The sequence below is a fragment of the Saccoglossus kowalevskii genome, chromosome 3 (genome assembly GCF_978046115.1).
Source record: "Saccoglossus kowalevskii chromosome 3, keSacKowa6.1, whole genome shotgun sequence".
In the NCBI taxonomy this organism is placed as follows: domain Eukaryota; kingdom Metazoa; phylum Hemichordata; class Enteropneusta; family Harrimaniidae; genus Saccoglossus; species Saccoglossus kowalevskii.
Genome location: NC_140643.1, coordinates 40,559,860 through 40,582,109, shown reverse-complemented (window position 1 = coordinate 40,582,109; position 22,250 = coordinate 40,559,860). Strand labels below are relative to the sequence as shown.

At 38.5% G+C, this 22,250-nt stretch overlaps 2 protein-coding genes across 2 annotated transcripts; both read right to left on the bottom strand.

Moving 5' to 3' along the window:
* Window positions 1-256: 256 nt before the first annotated feature.
* Window positions 257-1,033, bottom strand: LOC102801866 (uncharacterized). The gene has a single exon (XM_006817597.2). The coding sequence runs from the start codon at window positions 1,031-1,033 to the stop codon at window positions 257-259; it is 777 nt and encodes a 258-aa protein (XP_006817660.1).
* A 14,867-nt stretch (window positions 1,034-15,900) lies between these two features.
* Window positions 15,901-20,581, bottom strand: LOC100372685 (transmembrane protein 243-like). Its single transcript, XM_002738640.4, has 4 exons — window positions 20,145-20,581; window positions 16,690-16,740; window positions 16,474-16,578; window positions 15,901-16,161 (listed from the first exon to the last, which is right to left on the bottom strand). The coding sequence occupies exons 1-4, from the start codon at window positions 20,211-20,213 to the stop codon at window positions 16,042-16,044; spliced, it is 345 nt and encodes a 114-aa protein (XP_002738686.1). The 5' UTR covers window positions 20,214-20,581; the 3' UTR covers window positions 15,901-16,041.
* Window positions 20,582-22,250: the final 1,669 nt, after the last annotated feature.

The following is a 22,250-nucleotide window of genomic DNA, read 5'->3' as shown; positions in this document are numbered from 1 at the left end:
ATTCGAGTAAATGAATAAATCAAAGCAAACTAGAATCAAATGCGAACTAAAACTACGAAAGATCGAATAGTATCTAAAAATTACAAGATTACAAAATTAGAAAATACGAGTAAAATGAATCGAATACATATGAATGCGATGGTTATGTAAAGCACATGCAGATAATAAATGACGAGATCGAGGCATGTGTGTGTATAAGCACAAGTGTTCTGCTTGCCAGTTGCAAAATTGGTGAGATGTTAAGTTCTAGCAATGTTCAGCGATGTTGAGCAAGCGTTGCTGGTACTTTACGAATAATGTCAGTTGGTGTGGTAATGTACAGCTGATATGCGTCACTACGCCATCGTCCTAGGACTTTTATCAGCCAGTCGGGGAGGTTGGCCTCGGCAGCTGTTGTTGCTGCACCACTGCGAAAGCTGTGACTGGCATAATTAGACACATTTGGAACTTCTGCACGAAGGAGTAGGTCGCGAAGGTGATATGTTACAGCTTGACGCGTAAGGAATTTGCCGTTCGTGAAGCAGAACGCTGGTGCGTTGAGGGCTGCCGGGTTGTAGTTGCGGAATGCGCGAACCGCACAAATAGATGACTGCGTAGGTGCAATGGTGACGACTTGGCCACGGCGAAACGGGTCTGTTTTAGAAGCTTTAATGGTGACGATAAGATCATCTGTGAGCTGTACGTCTGAGCCGAGAAGGGTACCATCGATGTCAAATATTGAAGCTGATGTGGCGGTGAACTCACTAACTCGTAAAAACCCGAAAAAAGCTAAGGTGAAAGCAGACCACAGCATTAGTTTGTCATTGACATGAATCGCAGGGTGCGACCTGAGAGCATTCTTGATTTTACGCATTAGTGTCATTGTGATTGGCAATCTTGGGCGAATGGGGTCACCGTGATCGCGTTTGATACCTTGTAGTACATGGCGCAGCATGTTGTTAGATGCAATGTCCTCAGTGTGTCCAGTTTCGGCGTTGAGGCTGACAATAGCGGCAAGGTAGACTTTGATTGACTTGTAGACTAGACCCTCCATGGCGAGACGTGTGACGAATAGAGTGGCAAGCCTCGGTGTCACGGGTACGGGCGTTAGCCTGTGTTGTTGGCAGAAGAGACGGTATCTGGACTGACCTGATGAATAGGTGCGCCGTGTTGCTGCCGAGAGGCGATGGAGCATGAATTGGTGGGCTTGTTGCTCAAGTCTAGTTACTGTTGTGGATAGTAGCTGTCGAGGTCTGGCAGTGTTACTGGTTCTGTTGCTGCGTCTGGCACCAGTTGGCGAAACCGTTTCATCTGCAAACGAGACAAAGAGTCAGCAATTGAATTGTTAGTACCACGAATATGTGCTATCATGACGTGGAAGTTGCCATTAGCTGCGGTGAAGAAGATGGCACGCACAAGCGACATGATGCGTTGACATCTTGAAGAGCCTTTTTTCCAAATGTTGACGATTGCCTCATTGTCACAGTGAAACATGATTTTTTGCCCGTGCCAAAGGTGGCCCCAAATTAGACATGAAATTAGGATAGGGAAAAGTTCCTTCCATTCAATTGAGAGGGGAGGGTTGATGGAACATTTGTCCGGTGACCAAGGCAGGGTGAACCATTGCTTGTTGTAGAAGGCCCCACAGGCAATGACAGATGAAGCGTCTGTGTAGAGATTCATATTTGGGGTCAGACACCATGATGTTGCGAGAATGCGGGCGGAGCCATTCCAGTTTGGAAGAAACTCCCACCACCATTGGAGATCTAGGCGAAAGTCATTGGAAAGGACTATAATTTGGTTGATTGATGAAGCAGTGGTGGCGAGGTCTATCATTCGTCTTAGAAACAGCCTTCCCGCAGGAACGCATTTACATGCGAAGCTCAGAGTTCCAATTAGTGATAGGAGTTCACGTTTAGAGCAGTGATATCTGTTAGCCCACAGTGGAATAGCAGATAAGATGTTTTCAAGTTTGTCGGCTGGTAGGCGGATGACCATGTCGACTGTGTCCAATTCGACGCCGAGGAAGGTAATAATGGATGATGGACCTTCGACCTTGTTGGCAGCAACGGGAATGCCTAGTGTGGAGCAGGTGTTTAGAATTATGTCTTTGCTTCGTTGACAGGATTGATGATTGGGTGGGCCGACGGCCAGGAAGTCGTCGAGATAGTGTATGATGTCACTTGTTTTGGCTTGGTGTCTGACTACCCATTCAAGTGCTGTGGCGATCCTATTGAATAGGAAAGGTGCAGACCGCAGACCAAATGGAAGGACGCGGTCGAAGTAGTAATGGCCGTCCCACTTAAACCCGAGTAGATGCCAGTCTTGTTTTCGCACAGGACACAGTCTGAACGCATGTTGGATGTCTACTTTCGCAAGAAGCGAACCGGGCCCATGTTTGTTGATCATGGCGATGGCATCGTCAATGCGAGCATAGACCAAAGTATAGTTTTCCTTTGGTATGAAGTCGTTTACACTATTGTTCGTTGGTTGGGACAAGTCCATTATGAGTCGGTGACCACCTGTCTTCTTTGGCCTGATCCCGAGGGAGTTAGTGACGAAGTTTAGAAAGGGTGGCTCGGAGAATGGACCAATAGTGTGCCCCAGTTTGACCTCTTTCATTACGGCTTTTGAGACAATGTCTTTGTGTTTGAGTGAAGACTTGGCATTTCGAGTTTGTCTGGCAGAGCGATTGCCTGTGAAGCCCAGGTCTACACCACGCGAAATGTCTAGGAGTATGGATGCCACAAATGGTTTGTCTGGGTGGTCGTGCAGGGCTAGTGCTAGTTCGTTAAGCTTGATTGGAGTTGACGTTTGCAGTGTTGAAACTATTTCGGTTGGTAGCGTCGTTTGGACGAAATGGCTTGGGCTGGTTGAATTGTTGGCCACGAAAAAAATTTCGAGTTGAGTTGGAGGGTTGCTGCTGGTGGGTGTGGGCACCATGGTCGGGTGCGTGACAGACAGAGCATGAGTGTTGGCGGCCATTGGTACATGGGTTGCTGCAGGACCCTCTGTTGAAGTCACGACATACTTGTCTGTTTATGTTGCTAGGTTGTTGTTGTTGTTGGTTGCTCCAGTAATATGGGTTGGATGATCTACGTTGAGGGCATTCGGATTTGACATGTCCTTTATATTTGCACTCAAAACAGGTTGGAACGATCAGGTGTGGTTTTTGTTGGAAATTCTTGTGGTCCAGGAATGTATTTGGAGAGCTCCACGACCGGGTAGATGAGCCATGGTGTTTACCAGCGTCCAATCGAAATTGTTTATCATATGTTAACCACGCTTCTGGCTTGTAGGTCGCTGCCCGTGGGGCAAGAAGTCTAGCATAGTTCATCAAGGGAATGGCGTCTTCCGGGAAGTAGAATGAACGGTAGGCTGCGTATGCAAGGTAGCATTCAATCCATGATTCAAAAGTGTCGATTTCTTTTTTCTTTGATTGGGTCGTGAGACAGGCGGCTGAAGGGACTGATGGGTCGAAAGAGATGTAGCTACGATTTGTAGTTACAGAGTTCGGCAAGGTTACGTCGGGGTGAAAATCGGAAAGGTCAATGTATTTACCTGGGGTGCTGACTGCATTTAGTGTGGCTTGTTCGATAAATGGTAGGTTGTAATGCTCTGGAGGTACGGCGAGGTTGGGTATGTTGAACGGTGATGTCTGCCATGGCGTTTGGTTCGTGAAAATCCCATTTGCGTTGTTTACCAGGTTAGATCTGTGGTTGTTTTGGAACGCAGACTGGTTCGATGCGGAGTTGAGGAAAGCGGAAGTTGTATGATTGTTTGTTGGTTGCGTTGGGAATTGCGCATGCGCGTTTGTACCGTTGACTGAAAATGGCTGAATAGCTGTGTTGACATTGTGATCGGCGGGTGTGTTTAAACTGTACGTTGCGTTGCCGGCGGTGGATGCTGGCGAAAGTTGATTTTGAGCTGGGTCATCGGGAATGGTGAAAACTGGAATGCTTGTTGGTGGAGTTGCGATTGGTTCAGCGCTGTTTGGTTCTTTGGATACGGAGGCTTGGAACTCGGCAACGGCGGCCTGGGAGTGCATGCGAATCATGTTCGTTAACTCGGTGAAGTTTCTTGGCATACTCTGTAAAGATGACTCAGATGTTGCGGCCAAGGAATCTGTTTGCTCGACGATCTGTTGGACAGCGGCTTGTTGTTGGTTTTGCGTCGAGGTTTGCTCCGTGAAACGTGCGGGCGGCTGGATATTACGGCGTGGCCTGCCAGGTCGTCGAGCAGCGCCGGAGTTACTGGATGTACTAGTCTTCTTTCGTGCAGCTTTACCCATGGCGAATTTGTTGAGTGGTGACAAGGGAAAAGAGTGCAAATTTGTAGCTGAAAACTTGAACGATGCTCACTGTATGAAAGCAGGAACTGAATGATGAGATGAGAGTAGCCAAGACTAAGGGACGCCGTGGATGCACTAACGTGATTGGCTAAGATGGCAAAATGTAAACACATGATGGTTCATGGGATACTAACTAAAATAGCACAAACTGGGGAGTGATCTATAAAGTAAATACGAGTTACATAATCAAGGGTGGAAGTGAGCTAGCTGACTGATAAAGGTCAATGGAGTGGGAGACAAAGAGTGCACATTTCGGTGCGTTAACATACAATTACAAATGTTTTGTAATAGTTACATTCATAACTTTGAACATATCCCGAATATAGAAATATAATTGATGACGAATTCTGAACCACAGTCCCTGTTTAATACTAAATAATACAATTGTCATATCGCTCGTACGGACACCCATCATGGGCGTTGTCATGATTCCCACGGGTGACGATTGTATTGAAACAACATTAAGGGTATCTTCATATTGCTATCAACAAGCGTGGTTTCTAAAACAGTACCATTGTTGCTTTTTGAAAGTATGTGGTATATGGGCAGCTGACAATAAATGTTATTGATATCGTATCCTTTATAGAATCTTGAGTTAAATTACAATAAAGTGTGGATGAAAAAAACCAATCACGTGTATTATTATAATTCGCATTTACCTGTGACAAATCAGCCTGTTTAACCACGATGTGTAGGTATGATATTCCCAATATCAGAGGCTTGCCCCAGTAAAGCACAGCTCATGTGCTGACTTACTGTCTACTGTATTAATTTCATAATTCGTGTATAAAATATGTTTGTATTGTTTGGTTAAAATCTTTTTTTTTGACAATTACATCGCTCATTCGGATTTATAATTGTGTAGGTACCGGCATATGTATGTCTATAGTGTTGTACCTGTGTCTTACTACACCAATGATGCATAACATATAGGATAGTATCATATAAATGGACAAGTCTAACCAAGAAATAGTTCAAATGTATCATGAATTAGTTTTCGCGTATCTGTTGACCGACTTAATTAGCTGATTATTAGCAAATTGCTGTGTTATGTCGGTCATCGTTTAGGCCTATTTGAAGTTTTGGACGGAACTTGGCTCAGTGATTTGGAACTAATTACGAGATAACCGTCGCTATTCTGACTACGATTTCTGACAGTTGGTATCCGTAATTATTAATGTAGTGAACGATTAATCAAAAGATATGACTATTCAGTACTTAGTGTGATTGGCTTTATGATTGAAGGTTACGCCCAAGAGTCTTTTTACTGTTTTGTAATTGGTTAGAGTTTTGAAAATGAATAAAGTTGTTTTAGTTGGTCTTGGGGAGTACTCCACGATAGACGCAGTTGAGAGTGTAGTCCTGGAGAGCCTTGGGGCGAGTGTTGACGCAGTCTAAGAGAGTCTTGGGTCAACCTTGCGATAGTCTTGGGGATTTTTTCCCCATGGCGCTGTGTCTTATAGAGTGCTCGACTGATCGACTAAGACGAGAGTTGAAACGTATTTTGTTGTGTGTGTCTTATTTGACTGTAAAGCTTAAGTGACTTCCCGATCCCGCACCTCGAGGGGACGCGATATAGAGACGAGACGAGATTCCCCCCTGACACGTGTGAAGAACCCCGTGGAGAAGAATTTCCCCCTGATACATGCATGAGCTGATGAAAACATTATCATAATATTTTCCGATACATTCACAATCAGTTTGTTCGTAAAACGTAAACCAATATATAACCATGTATAATATATAAGTGATGAAACATTCAAGACCATTCTGTATTCACCATGTGGTGAGTGGCTATAGTGTAAGTTGGTGTGTTTTCCTGCGTGAACATATTCATCGTAATGCTGTATGGTGCAATGTAATTAATCTCAATTACTATGCAATACTAAATAATGTGTCAATTCATCAGTAATGTTTTTTTTCCACTAAATTGGCACTGCTTTAATTGCATGGCATCTCCTAGCTATACATGCAAATTATTGAAGTAAGTTGTCCGTGTCGCTTACAGTTTGTCACAAGTGAAAAAATATTCCCATTTTGGAAAATTATTAGCTATTAGTCGATTACATTCAATAATTATATTACATATATATAATATCAGAGGTACATTGATAATAATGTAATTGGAAGCATTGCTATTTATTTTCTTCGTGGCTTATTTACAGATTCTTCTGCCCTGTACATCGAATTTGACATCATTGGTCTGTTTTCTACCAAACTGTTGGAGTACGAGCCTTGCGTACTGAAGCACGAAGAGTTATACTGTCAAAAAAACTATCAAAAACATGTACAGTAAAGTAAAATATAAAGTTAAATGTAAAGAAGGCTTAACAAAACAATTTCAGTCCAATATTGGTGTTAAACAGGGATGAAATCTTAGTCCAACTCTCTTCAATCTTTTTATAAATGACCTGCCCACTATTTTCAATCCTAGTACCTGTGATCCTCCTTATTTAGAAAACTCGTTTGTCAGCTGTCTACTATATGCCGATGATATTGTGATACTTTCTAAAACTAAACAGGGATTACAGACATGTCTTGATAGTTTGGCATTGTATGCTAAAACGTGGAAGCTCTCTGTCAAACACTGACAAAACCAAAATTTTAATTTTCAATAAATCAAACAGACGTTTGAATAATGATACATTTTTTCTTGAAGGTATCGAACTTGATACAGTTAAATCTTATAACTATCTGGGACTAGTCATTAGTGCCAATGGTAGGTTTAAGGATAGCCTAAAAAACCTTAAACGTAAGGTTCAAAAAGCTCTGTTTTCAATGAAAGCAAAGCTTGGCTCAATTCAAAACATAAGTATAAAAGTTTCAATTTCCCTTTTTGATAAACTCATCAGACCTATCCTCATTTATGGTTGTGATGTTCGGGTGATGAGTTCTCCACTAAATCACCTTGTGAAGACGTTCAATTAAGTTATTGTCGGTATCTACTAGGGGTGTCACAACACACACCAATTATGGCCATGTATAGCGAGTTAGGCAGATACCCCCTATACGTATTTATAAAAAAAACAGTCGGGCCATGAATTCTAATAATGCGTTACTCAAGGAAGCTTTTGTGGTTAACCAAAACATTAAAAGTAAATGGTATCGAGAAGTAACATCATTATTAAACAATATCCAACTATATCATTCAGTTAACAACTGTGATAAATTAACCTCTGCACAAATGAAACAAATTGATTTAGGCATCAAGGATTTATTTCTAACAAGATGGAAAGGTGAGGTCTATAATGATAACCGCACCAAAGCAAATGAGAAAAACAAACTAAGAACATATCGGCTAATCAAATCAGATTTAAAACTTGAGCCATATTTAGTCAAGCTAAAAAACTTTGAACTGCGTAGTATGCTTACCAAATTCCGTCTTAGTGACCATAGTCTCAAAATTGAAATGGGTCGTCATAAAAAAATCCCATTAAACAACAGGGTTTGTGACATGTGTAACAAAGGTCTAATTGAGGATGAAATGCAATTTCTGATGGAATGCAACAAATATAATGAGTTGCGTACCAAACTGTTCAATAAAGCTAAGGATATGATCCCAGCATTTGAAAATAAACCTGCAGAGAAAAAAATTCATGGAATTGTTACAGAATGAAAAGGTTATTATACCAGTAGCACAGTTCACAAGTAAAAGCTTCGAAGTCAGGAAGCAGGGTGTTACTTGACATCTTAATGCCTGCTGTCAATTTAGTAATTTTATATTAGTTAGTAATTTAGAGATTTTGTATTATTTAGTAATTTAGTGATTGTATTTGTTATTTAGTATATTGTGTTTTTATATATTTTTCTCCTTGTACTTTGTGACCATTTTCTTTCCCTCCGGGGATTGTGTAAGAGTCAATAAGTAAATAAATAAATAAAAAACTGTCAGATACAGCTAATATCACTTCTTGGTTTTAATACTGATTGTTCATTTCATCTCGTTTAGCTAACACATTAATTCCTATAGTACTGTACATACTGACATGTCTCTGTGTGTGTAAATGTAATTGTTCCATGCATAATGTTATTGTTATCTGTCCATTGTATTTTCTTGGAATCCTTATACGATATTGAGCTTAGATTAATGAATGGATATGTCAGTGCTTCTTGCTATATTGTTATGTGCGGTGTATTTGGCCTAGCTTGTGTGTGTATGTGAATCGCGCTGATACCCTCGGAACCAGATCAAACCGGCTTGAATGTTTGATAACCATAAGCTAGACATATGGCTCTCCAGAGACAGAATATAGGAATTGCTATATTACACGCCTCTCATTTGATTTAATGCCTTCAGGGCAACAGTAACATGCCCATCATTATCTGGTAATCACAGGGAATAACAACATAACATCAGGTCATGGTGACATCAATTGCTCCACTCAAGATTCGGTTGAAACATGATATCATGTTTTATGCGAAGCTGGTGCAATAATTAATAGTCTTTGAATAACGTTGCCCTTCACCACTACCAAGAATGGTTGTCACTTTGAATACTCCTGTTGCAATGTTTATTTGCAATCAATTTACAAACATTGTGTATTATGTCTGTTTGATAAAATATAAATCGAGTATTAGTGACAAAGCAACGGTATATTAAAAAAAAACATATTCGCTGGATTCATGAAATACTGGCCGTGAACCATGTTAGTGAAAATCACCCCTATTTACCAAAAACATAACATATGGTGAGGTATGATGTGAATGATTAAAGTGCACATGCATTTATATAAAACACTCCCGGTGGAACTGTAGTCACAGTATTAGCTTACTTAAAAGTTTGTACGTCTAATGAGTGTCAGGGGGGTAAGTACGTGTTCTGCCGAATCAGATTAGTTTCTGAGAAGGGACGTGACATGTTACATTATTCAATTATCGTCATATTTAGACCACGGACGGAGTCGTATTACAACGAGTAAAATATCTGGCTAGATAGGCTCTTATTCTTATCCATTCGCCCATCAAAATGTTTCATTTTGCTAAGTTTCTCCCAGGGTACAATGGACATAAAATAACAATATACATGGGACAAAGTACATTTACACACACATATAGGACAATGCTTACAGAAATTAATGTGCTACACGACATGAAATAATCAGTCTTGAATCATACATACAAAATAATGTACAAAAGAACAGTATATACAAAGAAGTTATATTGGGTGTTGTCTAAAAAGTAAACACATATCCTGCCCTACCGGCAGTACCCACCATATATCAATCTGAGTAGCCAATGATGATGTTAAAACAATCAGAGACCTTCTGTCTTGGTGATTTGGCAAATGTTGTCACCAGTTCATGATATATACAGGTTCTATATTGAATTATTCTATCTAGATACGTTCTCTTAAAAAAAATGACTTAGCAGCTTGAAACACAGAAGTCTATGACGTTTTGCACAGTCAACATAAGTCCAAGTTTTAGTACATCGAAGAAGCTGGGAAATGTAACACCATGTGCAGGAGAAAGAGAGATATTGCTACAAAGATGGGGGGGGGGATATTGATGGTAATCTCTCTTGTCATACAGCCTGGTGGAAAAAAATCCTTAGAGTCAAATTTAAGGAAGACGTCAAAATTACGTCTGTGATTCCAATTGGATATATCATTGAAAAATAATTATTGATGGAAGGATTGTTGATGGAATATATCAATATACCTGAAGATAAAATTGAATAATTCTGCCATCTTGTGGCTTTTATTATTTTTACATGTTTCTTATTTTTACATGTCTTATTTGAGTAAAGAAATGAATCAGGTAGCAAACGAACACAATTAGTTACTATTGGAATGTCAATTTTTTGTTGAAAGTTATGGCCACCAAACTCCTTAATATGTTGTTAATCAAATAATCATAATCATAGGTGACACTTTCTTACCTGTATTTGTCGCATAGTACAGAAGTCACAAATGGTTCGAATCACATACACCTATCTTTGCCATCAATTGTACAGAGTTGGGTACACAGATCAAAGCTTGAACAATGCTGATCCAGTGTGTGTATAAATGCCCCCTGTTATGTCTGCACTTGAGAATGATACCCTGCTTCAAACATCAGATCGAAATCTTGATTACAATGGCACTGAGAAGCAGTGAGGCAAGACATGGCTGTCGCATTGTTGGTTCTAAACAAAATCTTTCTGTATGAGAGAAACTTGCAGTTAATGTGATAATTATTTTGTGGAGTCACAAAGATCCTGGGCCTGAAAGTCCATTAAATGACACTGCCAGACATGAAGGCCATGGGTTCCCAAACCACCAGATACTTGGGAATGTACGGTCCACTACAGTAATTTCCTTTGAATACTGTCTGTTTGTCTGAGTTGTTGAAAAACTTGCCCTGTGAGCTTCATATATGTATATAAAGATGCTTGTGAGTCCAAAACAATGAAATAGTCTTAGACACAGAACAGTGTGTGATATCAAACCCACTATTCAGAAGTCCCCTCATTTAAGTGATGCATTATGGATGACTGAGTTCACATGTGTTATGTTTCTCTGATCAAGGGACGGACCACTGCTGCTATTTCCATCCCCCAGATACATCAAATGATGTATGTGTTGTAGTTACGACTTCCTTTTGTTGATTACAAATCCCAGTGACACCAGAACGGACAGAGAAAGTCCAGACGCTTGACCAGGTAACTATGATTGATAGTGGAAAGGCCATCACTGTACAGATACATGAAATCACCCCTGACACCACAGTCATGCAGATTTGGTAAACATGTACAATACTTTGAATTTGTACACTATCTGATCAATCATAAATACCCTTAGATCTAAATCCACCAGAACAGTATTTGACTCGACACCATGAACTGAGATGTAACCATCTTGAGCTGAATGCAAGTGTTCAGTGGGATAGATTTAATACTGCTAGAAATCCATCTGTGACTTAATTTGTACCTAGAACAGATGACTAAACCTACCAGGACCTGGCCCCACAATGTTAACAGAACTGTAATATACAATGTATGTCTACATAGTGCATATTTTAATGGGGTTCATTTGTAATGGGCAGATAGGTACCATTGTCCATTGAGGCAGAAGTGGTACTTGCCTTATGACACCTCATCCACTAATGCGGTAAGCAGTATCCTTCAGGTATCAAGCAGGGGATAAGCCAATATTGTGACCAGGATTGTAATGATGTTGAACAAATTTCAGTCACAGTGGTGTCTGTGTCCCCAGGGGCCTAGATTACCAAAGCTAAGGATATGAAAGCTAACAATATGAAGTGTGTTGGCAGAGAATTGTCCAGTAACACAGGGGATGTGAGGAGCTAGTGTTGGCAGAGAATTGTCCAGCTACACAGGAGATGTGAGGAGCTAGTGTTGGCAGAGAATTGTCCAGCTACACAGGAGATGTGAGGAGCTAGTGCTGGCAGAGAATTGTCCAGCTACACAGGAGATGTGAGGAGCTAGTGTTGGCAGAGAATTGTCCAGCTACACAGGAGATGTGAGGAGCTAGTGTTGACAGAGAATTGTCCAGTTACACAGGAGATGTGAGGAGCTAGTGTTGGCAGAGAATTGTCCAGCTACACAGGGGGTGTGAGGAGCTAGTGTTGGCAGATAATTGTCCAGCTACACAGAGGATGTGAGCAGCTAGTGTTGGCAGAGAATTGTCCAGCTACACAGGGGGTGTGAGGAGCCAGTGCTGGCAGAGAAATGTCCAGCTACACAGGAGATGCGAGGAGCTAGTGTTGGCAGAGAATTGTCCAGCTACACAGGGGATGTGAGGAGCCAGTGCTGGCAGAGAAATGTCCAGCTACACAGGGGATGTGAGGAGCTAGTTTTGGCAGATAATTGTCCAGCTACACAGAGGATGTGAGCAGCTAGTGTTGGCAGAGAATTGTCCAGCTACACAGGGGGTGTGAGGAGCCAGTGCTGGCAGAGAAATGTCCAGCTACACAGGGGATGCGAGGAGCTAGTGTTGGCAGAGAATTGTCCAGCTACACATGGGATGTGTGGAGCTAGTGCTGGCAGAGAAATGTCCAGCTACACAGGGTATGTGTGGAGCTAGTGCTGGCAGAGAAATGTCCAGCTACACAGGGGATGCGAGGAGCTAGTGTTGGCAGAGAATTTTCCAGCTACACAAGGGATGTGAGGAGCTAGTGTTGGCAGAGAACTGTCCAGCCACATAGGGGATGTGAGGAGCTAGTGTTGGCAGAGAATTGTCTAGGTACACAGGAGATGTGAGAAGCTAGTGTTGGCTGAGAATTGTCCAGCTACACAGAGGAGTCAGCTATATACAGCAGAACCAGAAATAACAGTTGAATGCTGATGACTCAGACATTGAGTATTTGGTGATTTAGTTGTAACCAATTCAGCCAAGCTTCTTTTAGGTGCTGTTCTGAATTTATACTGACAGATGAAGTAGTTTCAGCATGTGACCTGTGAACTTGCAGACAATTGCTCAACATAACTACCTTCATTCATTTATTCTTTTGATGGTTAGTGATCCACCTACTTGACTCTCTCTGAATGAAATCAATGCTTACTTCAACCAACTCTTTTCATATAATATATAATATATTATGTATAAAGGTTTATGCTAGCATTCTCCATTCATTCAGTAAGTGATCATTGGTGGTGAAACATTGCTATTCACTGAAGATTGCAAACTTGCATTCATACATTTTACAGAGATACGTCCATAAAATGACTATGTGAGTAATTCCATGCAGAATGCAGGTGACACTGAAATCCATCTGAATACCGTGACACTCGTATAATGTGAGTGACGTACTTGATAGGTATAGGATAAAGAAAACAATACACAATCAGCATATCTTTCATTATTCACGTTGTTAAAATAAATAATGTTGTACCTGATAACAAAAAACACATCTGAACATGTTGGAATGGACAACATATTCTGTATTGTGGGACACATCCTTGCATGCAAGCATGTCAAGTTGATATATCACAATTGTGAAAATATTTAGTTAATGTTTTTAAACTTAAAAAGACACAGAGGCTAGACCATTCACTGTAATGAGTGAATAATTTAATGCTTCAAACAACATGTATTTATGGAAACCATGGTAAAATATAAACAATCCACACAAGCACCATTTGATATGTCAGCATTTTGTTACAGCAAATTTTACATAATCATATTCACAAATAATCCTAAGATTCTATCATTAATGAACCCTGACCGAAAAACAAGCAAAAAATTACTTAGATATTTAGATTGGTAAATTGGTAAAAAGCATACAATTCATAATTCATATACAAAATCCAGTAACCCAAGAGAATTTAAATTATCTAATCACAACATATAATTTAGGAAAGTTTCAGGAAATTCACAGTGTGTTAGCTGGAACGAACTAAACATTAAAATGCAATCATGCTTACAAGCTATGTCTGGGCAATATCAAAGGAGTGGTTTATGCGTATAAATACAGTAAAACATGTTTAAACCAAACTTAACAGGGACTGAGAAATTGAATTACTGGGTAATAGAGGTGATCGGTTTAAATAATTTGCTTTATAGAAGGATACAAACAGATGATTGAACCACTCACCAATATTATAAACGTTTGACTTAGGAGAATACAGCGTATGGTGTGAAGTCTGCAAGACACATGCAGTACACAAGTTAGTGTAGTGAATGGGGGAAACAAACTGAGGAAGCTGGGGTAGCACAATGGCGGAAACAAACTGAGGAAGCTAGGGTAGCACAATGGGGGAAACAAACTGAGGAAGCTGGGGTAGCACAATGGGGGAAACAAACTGAGGAAGCTAGGGTAGCACAATGGGGGAAACAAACTGAGGAAGCTAGGGTAGCACAATGGGGGAAACAAACTGAGGAAGCTAGGGTAGCACAATGGGGGAAACAAACTGAGGAAGCTGGGGTAGCACAATGGGGGAAACAAACTGAGGAAGCTGGGGTAGCACAATGGGGGAAACAAACTGAGGAAGCTGGGGTAGCACAATGGGGGAAACAAACTGAGGAAGCTGGGGTAGCACAATGGGGGAAACAAACTGAGGAAGCTGGGGTAGCACAATGGGGGAAACAAACTGAGGAAGCTAGGGTAGCACAATGGGGGAAACAAACTGAGGAAGCTGGGGTAGCACAATGGGGGAAACAAACTGAGGAAGCTAGGGTAGCACAATGGGGGAAACAAACTGAGGAAGCTGGGGTAGCACAATGGGGGAAACAAACTGAGGAAGCTGGGGTAGCACAATGGGGGAAACAAACTGAGGAAGCTGGGGTAGCACAATGGGGGAAACAAACTGAGGAAGCTAGGGTAGCACAATGGGGGAAACAAACTGAGGAAGCTAGGGTAGCACAATGGGGGAAACAAACTGAGGAAGCTGGGGTAGCACAATGGGGGAAACAAACTGAGGAAGCTGGGGTAGCACAATGGGGGAAACAAACTGAGGAAGCTGGGGTAGCACAATGGGGGAAACAAACTGAGGAAGCTGGGGTAGCACAATGGGGGAAACAAACTGAGGAAGCTGGGGTAGCACAATGGGGGAAACAAACTGAGGAAGCTAGGGTAGCACAATGGGGGAAACAAACTGAGGAAGCTGGGGTAGCACAATGGGGGAAACAAACTGAGGAAGCTAGGGTAGCACAATGGGGGAAACAAACTGAGGAAGCTAGGGTAGCACAATGGGGGAAACAAACTGAGGAAGCTAGGGTAGCACAATGGGGGAAACAAACTGAGGAAGCTAGGGTAGCACAATGGGGGAAACAAACTGAGGAAGCTAGGGTAGCACAATTGAAGCATGCACATAAAGCTTTCCTAAAGTTGGCATCAAAAATAAAATGGAAAATTGTTATGCTATTCTGACGTTGGTTGTGAAATACAATAACATGCGTACATGTCAAATTTCAAAAAACAAGGAAATCTTGCAAAATATTTCTATGAATCAAAAACAGCTAATAAGTGATATCAAATTCTGTCTATCCAAAACTAAATAATTAGAAACAACCTGGTAAAACCCCAAAATTCGTAGGAGAGAAACATGGCAGTGAAATTGCTGTATCAGGTCATCTAAAAAACTAATACATGCACTGCAGTTTTTTAAAAACTGGTGTAGTACTAACTATAATCTCCATTACCATAGTTATGTCCAGATATAGACAAAATAAATATATTTCAAAAACAAGATTTAAGTATTAAAGTGGTACATTTGCCACAAAGCATTCATTAGAAAATAATATAAACTTGTGAAAAGTTCTAAATGATGGTTTTTTTGTTCATGTTAGTATCCTTGTTATCCAACAACAATGGCTGTTGTGTGAATATTTTAATGAGAGTATTTTTTTGCCTCAAAATTATTCCATTGTTAGTTTGTTATATAACTTCTCATATGTATAGCACAGTGAAGATGAGAAGTTAAGAAACTTGATTTGAAATTCCTGTGATCAGTATTGTTTCTCATCCTCGTAATTATTCCACTGTAAATATGCATCGTATCACAGTATGATTCTAATAACTCTGTCCAAAAAAACTGTGACCTTATTTGTGGAATAACTATCAGATAAATATTAATAATTTTTCGATAGAAACAGGAGTGATTCATAAAAACAATACTAATTCCCATAATTATTGTTGATAATAAAGCCACCAGTTTCAATAAAATATATTCCTCTACTGCCAATAATTACAGCTGAATGCTCTCATCCTGGCAAATTCAATACTATGTATACATATAATAATGTTTGTTCTGAGGATCCATATATCCAGTTATTTGACACCATGAAAATAAAGATTAGCACACACACATATAAGAACTATTGTAAATGCATTGTAAAATATTAAAGTTCTAAATTTAGGATCCACATCTCCTTGGCGATACCAGTAAATCTGTAATACAATAGAACAATTTGTATTATATGATGAAGTGTATACTGATTTGTTTATAGACCTGTTTTTTTTTTATTTTACAGTATTTAGGCATCTATCTGTGAACAGTGCCTTTTGAATCAAGGATCGCAAAAAACAGATCATTTTTTGGCTTTAATGAATAAATATTACGGTACATTTTATCAAAGCCTCTACCATTATGATTGATTTGTTATCAGATTGGTGTCACTTCTGCATTAAATGTTAGACAATGCTTTATGCCATTCATGAAAGGGTTGCTCATTTCAAAAGACCATTGCAAGATATACATACCATAACCAAATTAGATGCGCATATAAGTACTATACATATAGCAAAATACACACTCATTCCATGGGGCGGCCAGCCAGGAAATACAAAAGCACTGACCAATGTAATCTGTAACGGAAACAGAGAATATGTTAGACATAATAAGATATTATTTTTAGTTCTACTTGTGTTTTCCATAAGTACTGCTAACAGTTGAAAACTGCAGTAGTACAGACTTACCCCAACTAATGTCGCTGTTACAGCACCAACCACAAGGTTTATAACACGTTCCTATAAAACAAAAATGTAAGTAAGTAAGTAAGTAATTCTTTATTGCTATCGTATCCCATTTGAGATCTTGACATAAAATACAATAAAGTCAAAAACATGTAATAATAAAAAAAATGAAAATCAAAGGAAATACTAAAAATACTGTAAATTAATGAAATAAATACATATCTCAGAATAAGAGATAAATGAATAATTGTAATATAATGTAAATAAATGTAAATCTGTGTTTTGTGGGGGGGGGGGGGGGTTTGAGGCAGCTGGTACTGAAGTTATTGTTTGATTTTTTGCTCCCTAAGCATAAAGCAAGTATAAATGTGTTTTGAAACGTCTTTAATTATGTGATCGTTTTTATTATTTAATATGTTTATTAATGTCTCTCCATACATTTTATGTTTAGTAAAAGGGCTAGTTCTAAGTATAATAATTGCTGGAGAAAATTAGTAGAATTGTTGCTGAAATTCTACAAATAAATACAATATATTTTTCAATTATATACTTAAATACAAGTTATGTGGAGTAATTATTTTGTATACCAATAATTCTATTTCAGCAGGTTGGATGTAATCTTGTGCCTTGTGTTCAGGACATTTTGACCTTTGCAGCTGTGTAAGTAACTGAATGTCCTAGTATATACCTCAAATAATTTTTGAATATATAATGAGCAACTTTGAAACAATATTTCTCGCTGTTGCAGATTTTTGCAAAGGTTTCCAACATTTTTTCAGGAATGGCATGTCGCAGCGTTTCAAGTGATCATACCACTTTGTGTGTGAACAGTTTAGTTTTTGTGTTCAGGGGTGCCAATACATGGGATAGCTAGTGTCACATACATATCTCTCAGCTTATCAGCGTAATCCAGTTAGAGGTAAAAACGGGGTGTGTTATTTTTGTCCCGTTCGACTTTATGTTACGCGATATACACATTGTTCGTAACTATCAGATTTGCTAAATTCTTCCGTAAATGCCATTTTAGAAGTTTGGTGTGGTCATTGAGGTAATAAGAATTACTTATTACCTCAATGGTGTGGTTTACTAACAACTATGTCTCACGTTGTATCGAGATAGATGCTTGGAATATGAATAAATCTTGCATTATTTTGTGAGATTTAATGATAATCTTGTTGCTCTGCAACGTTTACTAGATTTGGAAACTGATAACCTTAACAAACTTGGCACACATTACTTCAATAAAAAATGCTGTGTTGCCAGGCTGTTTTTTGGTTGTCTGAGTTACAATGAATAAGTCTTTGTACATTCCACATGTCTTATACTGTAAAGTACTTTATTTTCACATGGAATTTATTTCTGCTGAATGGATGAATCAATGGAAATAAAATTCAGTGAAAATACTTTTTTTCCCATATCTTTTATTCAATTCATCAAAAATTAGTGAAAATAACTTCATACAAAAAAAGCAAAAATGTCTTTTCTGCAAAATAAATAAAATGTTTTACTCTCATAGTAAATACAAATTAAGATCTACTAAATTTTCATGCCATTCAAATAACTTGTCAAAGCCATAGCACAGTAAGTTTTTAAAAATATTTAAAATAAAGGAATCTCATGACAAAGTGTAAACTGACATTTTCCAGATTAATTTTGAACAGCGACATCACTTTTAACAGTCATCAATCAAGATGGTGTGTTGATGTGGATTAAACCCAGTCAACTTGAGTACAAGAAATAAAATAAATGCAATAAATTTATAATATTTACTATGTAGGGTGGCCATCTTGAATCTTTGCTAATCATTGCTAGTTATGAAACATGTCTTTTTAGTCACTGGCGGACTATAAATTCTTATTTAAATTTTTCGTCTGTGACGTCTCTAACAATTCTGCAGCAGATATCTTTGAAACTTGGCAGGTTGATGAACAAGTCTCTGCCGAATATGCACATAATTTTTTTTTCCAGATCTGAAAATCCTATGTGAGTCTTTTTCAAGATTTTCATCCAAAATTACCTCTCCCTACTGCGCAGACAGAGCAACTGAACTAGTAATGCTAGGGTTTTTAGTGATGTCATGACCTGGTCATGACCTTGATCTGAATCAGTGACAGATAGGTAGTACCATTACGAATCTCAGTAGAAAATGTAGAGGGGTGGTCAGGGCTACATTTTGATGGGAATTATAGTGGTGATAATGAAACAAACCCAGGTCCTGGTAATATACAATGACCTGAATTAACAAAGAAGTCAAGCTGTTATTAAAGATACATCAAGGTTTACTCAGATTTATGAATGCATGCATGGAACATAGTTTGGTTGCACTTGGACCTGGGTCAATGAAAGTTTTCAGTTATCAGATTAATTAAGGGAAATCACTTTATGACGAGTTGTACCCATATAGAGTACATATTAATCAATTGTTTGCATATGTTCCATGTATTATTTTAACATGAGTATTTTATAATTAAGTGACTATGACATTCATGTCTTGTTGATTCTTACAAAACATTGAAGAAATCCCAATCTGTCGCAGCCAAGCTGACTGTTGGGGTAACTTTAATTCATCCACCAATGAAATTCAACAAAATTTGGCATTCCTGCATGAAAAAATCCCATGCATATGAATGCCTCATTATCCAAAGAACCTACAAAACATCCAATATGTTTGAAACCCAAACTATTAACTGTAAAGCCAATCACTGATTGGCTCCTGAAGTTGGATGATACTAATAAAATTACAGATTTCATCATTTTAACTAAACATGCCTAAAGATTACCATAGCAATCTATGTACAAAGTTTAATTGAAATGTGATGAATGGAACTTGATATGCACATATTTATTATTTAAATATCCATAAATTTCAACAACAAAATAACCAAGTCTGCGCATTGTCCCAGGGCATCTATGTGTCAAGTTTCATTAATATTCAGTGAATGGTTCTTAAGATAACAGTGTAATTCAAAAAAATATATATTCTACTAATTTGGTAATACTAATATATTTTTCATTCTACAAATTGTACTAAACAATTATATACACATGTCACATGCGAGTATAAAATAACAATAGCTTTGTCCTCATCAGCGTGCCTCACCCCACCCGTCACGACCTTTGTACACCGTGGATAAAATAACACAAAAGTGAATACTAGTACAGTACTTTTTTTTATAATAAGAATATGATTAAATAAATATTACTTAAATACAAGTATGGCAAGATGTGGTATCATTTCATATATTGTACATGTATAATACAGTACTAAGCGTGGTACATGCAAGGCAGTGCTCTCTACATCCAGAGACCTGTACACAGAGCTAAAACCATGCATGAAGCAACACAACTCATACCAGTAACTGGCTTGATATGACATACACATCACAATTAACATCAATCTCGTAACATAACATATCATATTTATAGAAAATAGTACAACACGTAATAATATGTTTTACCTTTGGTCTCTGTTCCCCAAATAACGGTTTCTCGACATCGTCACTGACGGGCTCATAGTAAGTACTCATTCCGGTTCACCGTTTAACACTGCTTCCAATAAGCAGGGACAAATTGTCTTCCAGAAAGTCACGTTCGTTATAACATATATGTACAATACATTCAACTGGCAGGTCACTTGCAGTTAGCTTTGTTTGGCTTCCGTAAAGGCGGGCACAAAGCCAGGTGAATAGATACCGAACCGAAGATGATTGAGACAAGATAAACGTCGTCGCCGTGAGAGATTTGGAAGAAGTTAGCGTTTTAAAATTTTACAGCAAGTCATCGGCTACATCCTAGAGAATATGTAAATTACAGTCTAGTATATTTTAAAATATCTCCGAAATACAATTCTCGGATAAATGTGCCTACACTAATAACAAATCAGTCAGACATTCAGCCATTTTATGATGTCATGTGACACTGATCGATTGAGTCATGTGACCTTTCTGCGAACCATGAAGGTTTCGAATGGAGTTGCATATCACGCCACACGGTTTACCATGCCACGCAAGATCACTGAAATAGTCCACTAGCAAAGGCTCTTGGAAACCTAATTGTCATGAGATGATTTTTTTTTACCTCAGAAAAAAATAGTACACGTTTAGACATAATATTCTGTGACTCGGCATGTCACGTGACATATGTCATGGTAGTCCCCAGCTCTGAAGATACAAATGATACGATCATGGAAGTATAAACAGATATACCTCCATAAGGCAACAAAAACAAACTTATGATGCTCTCAAAATGGAAAATTGAAAAATTGGGTCGATCGATCGGATTTTTTTTTAAAACTTAATTTAAAATTCAATAGTTGATCCAGCTTTTGCTGTCACGCATACAAGATGTTCGCCATGTTCGCTATCGCTGTACATATGTACGTATACACGATGACAAACCCGGAAGTGAGCATACTGACAGCGCTAAAACAACGTGCAAAAGTCGTCTTTTTGTTTGTGATGTAAGCGGATGAGAGTTTTAATATAATATGTCACGTTTTGTAAATTCAATAAAATGTTGTGCATTTCATGTATTAAAAATTATATTTACTACAACAAACGTATTGTTTTTGATTCAAAATATTGTTTTTATTTACTTAAGAAAATACTTGGTGCGGCGATATTTTTAATATTGTGCACCAACTATCCGTCGAATCGCAAATGTCAAAATGGCCTGAAATGCAAAAGACGTGTTTGCTCTTAAGACTTCATAGTATTCGGAACATGTCAGAGAAATACAGATCAACCGAAGGTTCAAAGTCGCTTATCGCTCCAGGAACCCTGGGGATAAAACAACGGTCCGGCCGGGGATCGTTAATTTTTAGAGGAAACACTTTTTTACTGCTTAAAATAGTGAGTTTTTTAATATTCGGGCCTTTAAAAAAACCGCGACCCCATATTTCATATTTTTCGGTCGGTCGCTGAGGGCAACAAAACATTTTGTGTGTGGCCTAATACGATATAGTTCCCTAAATTGACATTACATTAATTTTGCAAGAATTTAGGTATTACAAGTTTTTTCTTACAAATCCCAATTGGTCATATTTTTCATTAATATTTTGTGGTTAGAGTAATTTAACATAGGTTCCGGTGGGGAAAAGATTTGTCATATCCGAAAATATCGTTCGGTGACATATAGTGAAATAATAGTTTAGGATAATATGGGTAATTCTGATTATCATGAATTTTTAGTAGATAATGGAAAATACTGTTTATTTCACACGAAATAATGTATTTACATAAAAAAGACTATCATATATCCAAATCTAGTATAATTAAGTAGAACTTTTGAAACAAAATATTGTTTAAATATTATTTTATCTTACCCCTCTCGGCGCCATTGTAAATTCTTTGGGACCGTATAGAACCGTGACATGATTTTCTATAGTCTTCCCGACATGAAAAGTTGATAAACATTGACAATCTTTGATCAAAAACGAAAACCAATAACTGAAATTGTCTGTATAGTTCAAAATAATGATGACATTTAGTGACAATTTTACGAAATGTGAAAATATCTGTACTGAATTTTGGGCGGGAAAACTGTTTGGCATTCAAGTGGTTAAT

Coding starts and splice junctions, on each gene's coding strand:
- LOC100372685 (XM_002738640.4), bottom strand. CDS start 20,213: ATGAGTACTTACTATGAGCCCGTCAGTGACGATGTCGAGAAACCGTTA. Junction 16,579..16,689: donor TAACAGCGACATTAGTTGGG/GTAAGTCTGTAC, acceptor TTTCCGTTACAG/ATTACATTGGTCAGTGCTTT. Junction 16,162..16,473: donor GCGCATCTAATTTGGTTATG/GTATGTATATCT, acceptor ATTGTATTACAG/ATTTACTGGTATCGCCAAGG.
- LOC102801866 (XM_006817597.2), bottom strand. CDS start 1,033: ATGGAGGGTCTAGTCTACAAGTCAATCAAAGTCTACCTTGCCGCTATT.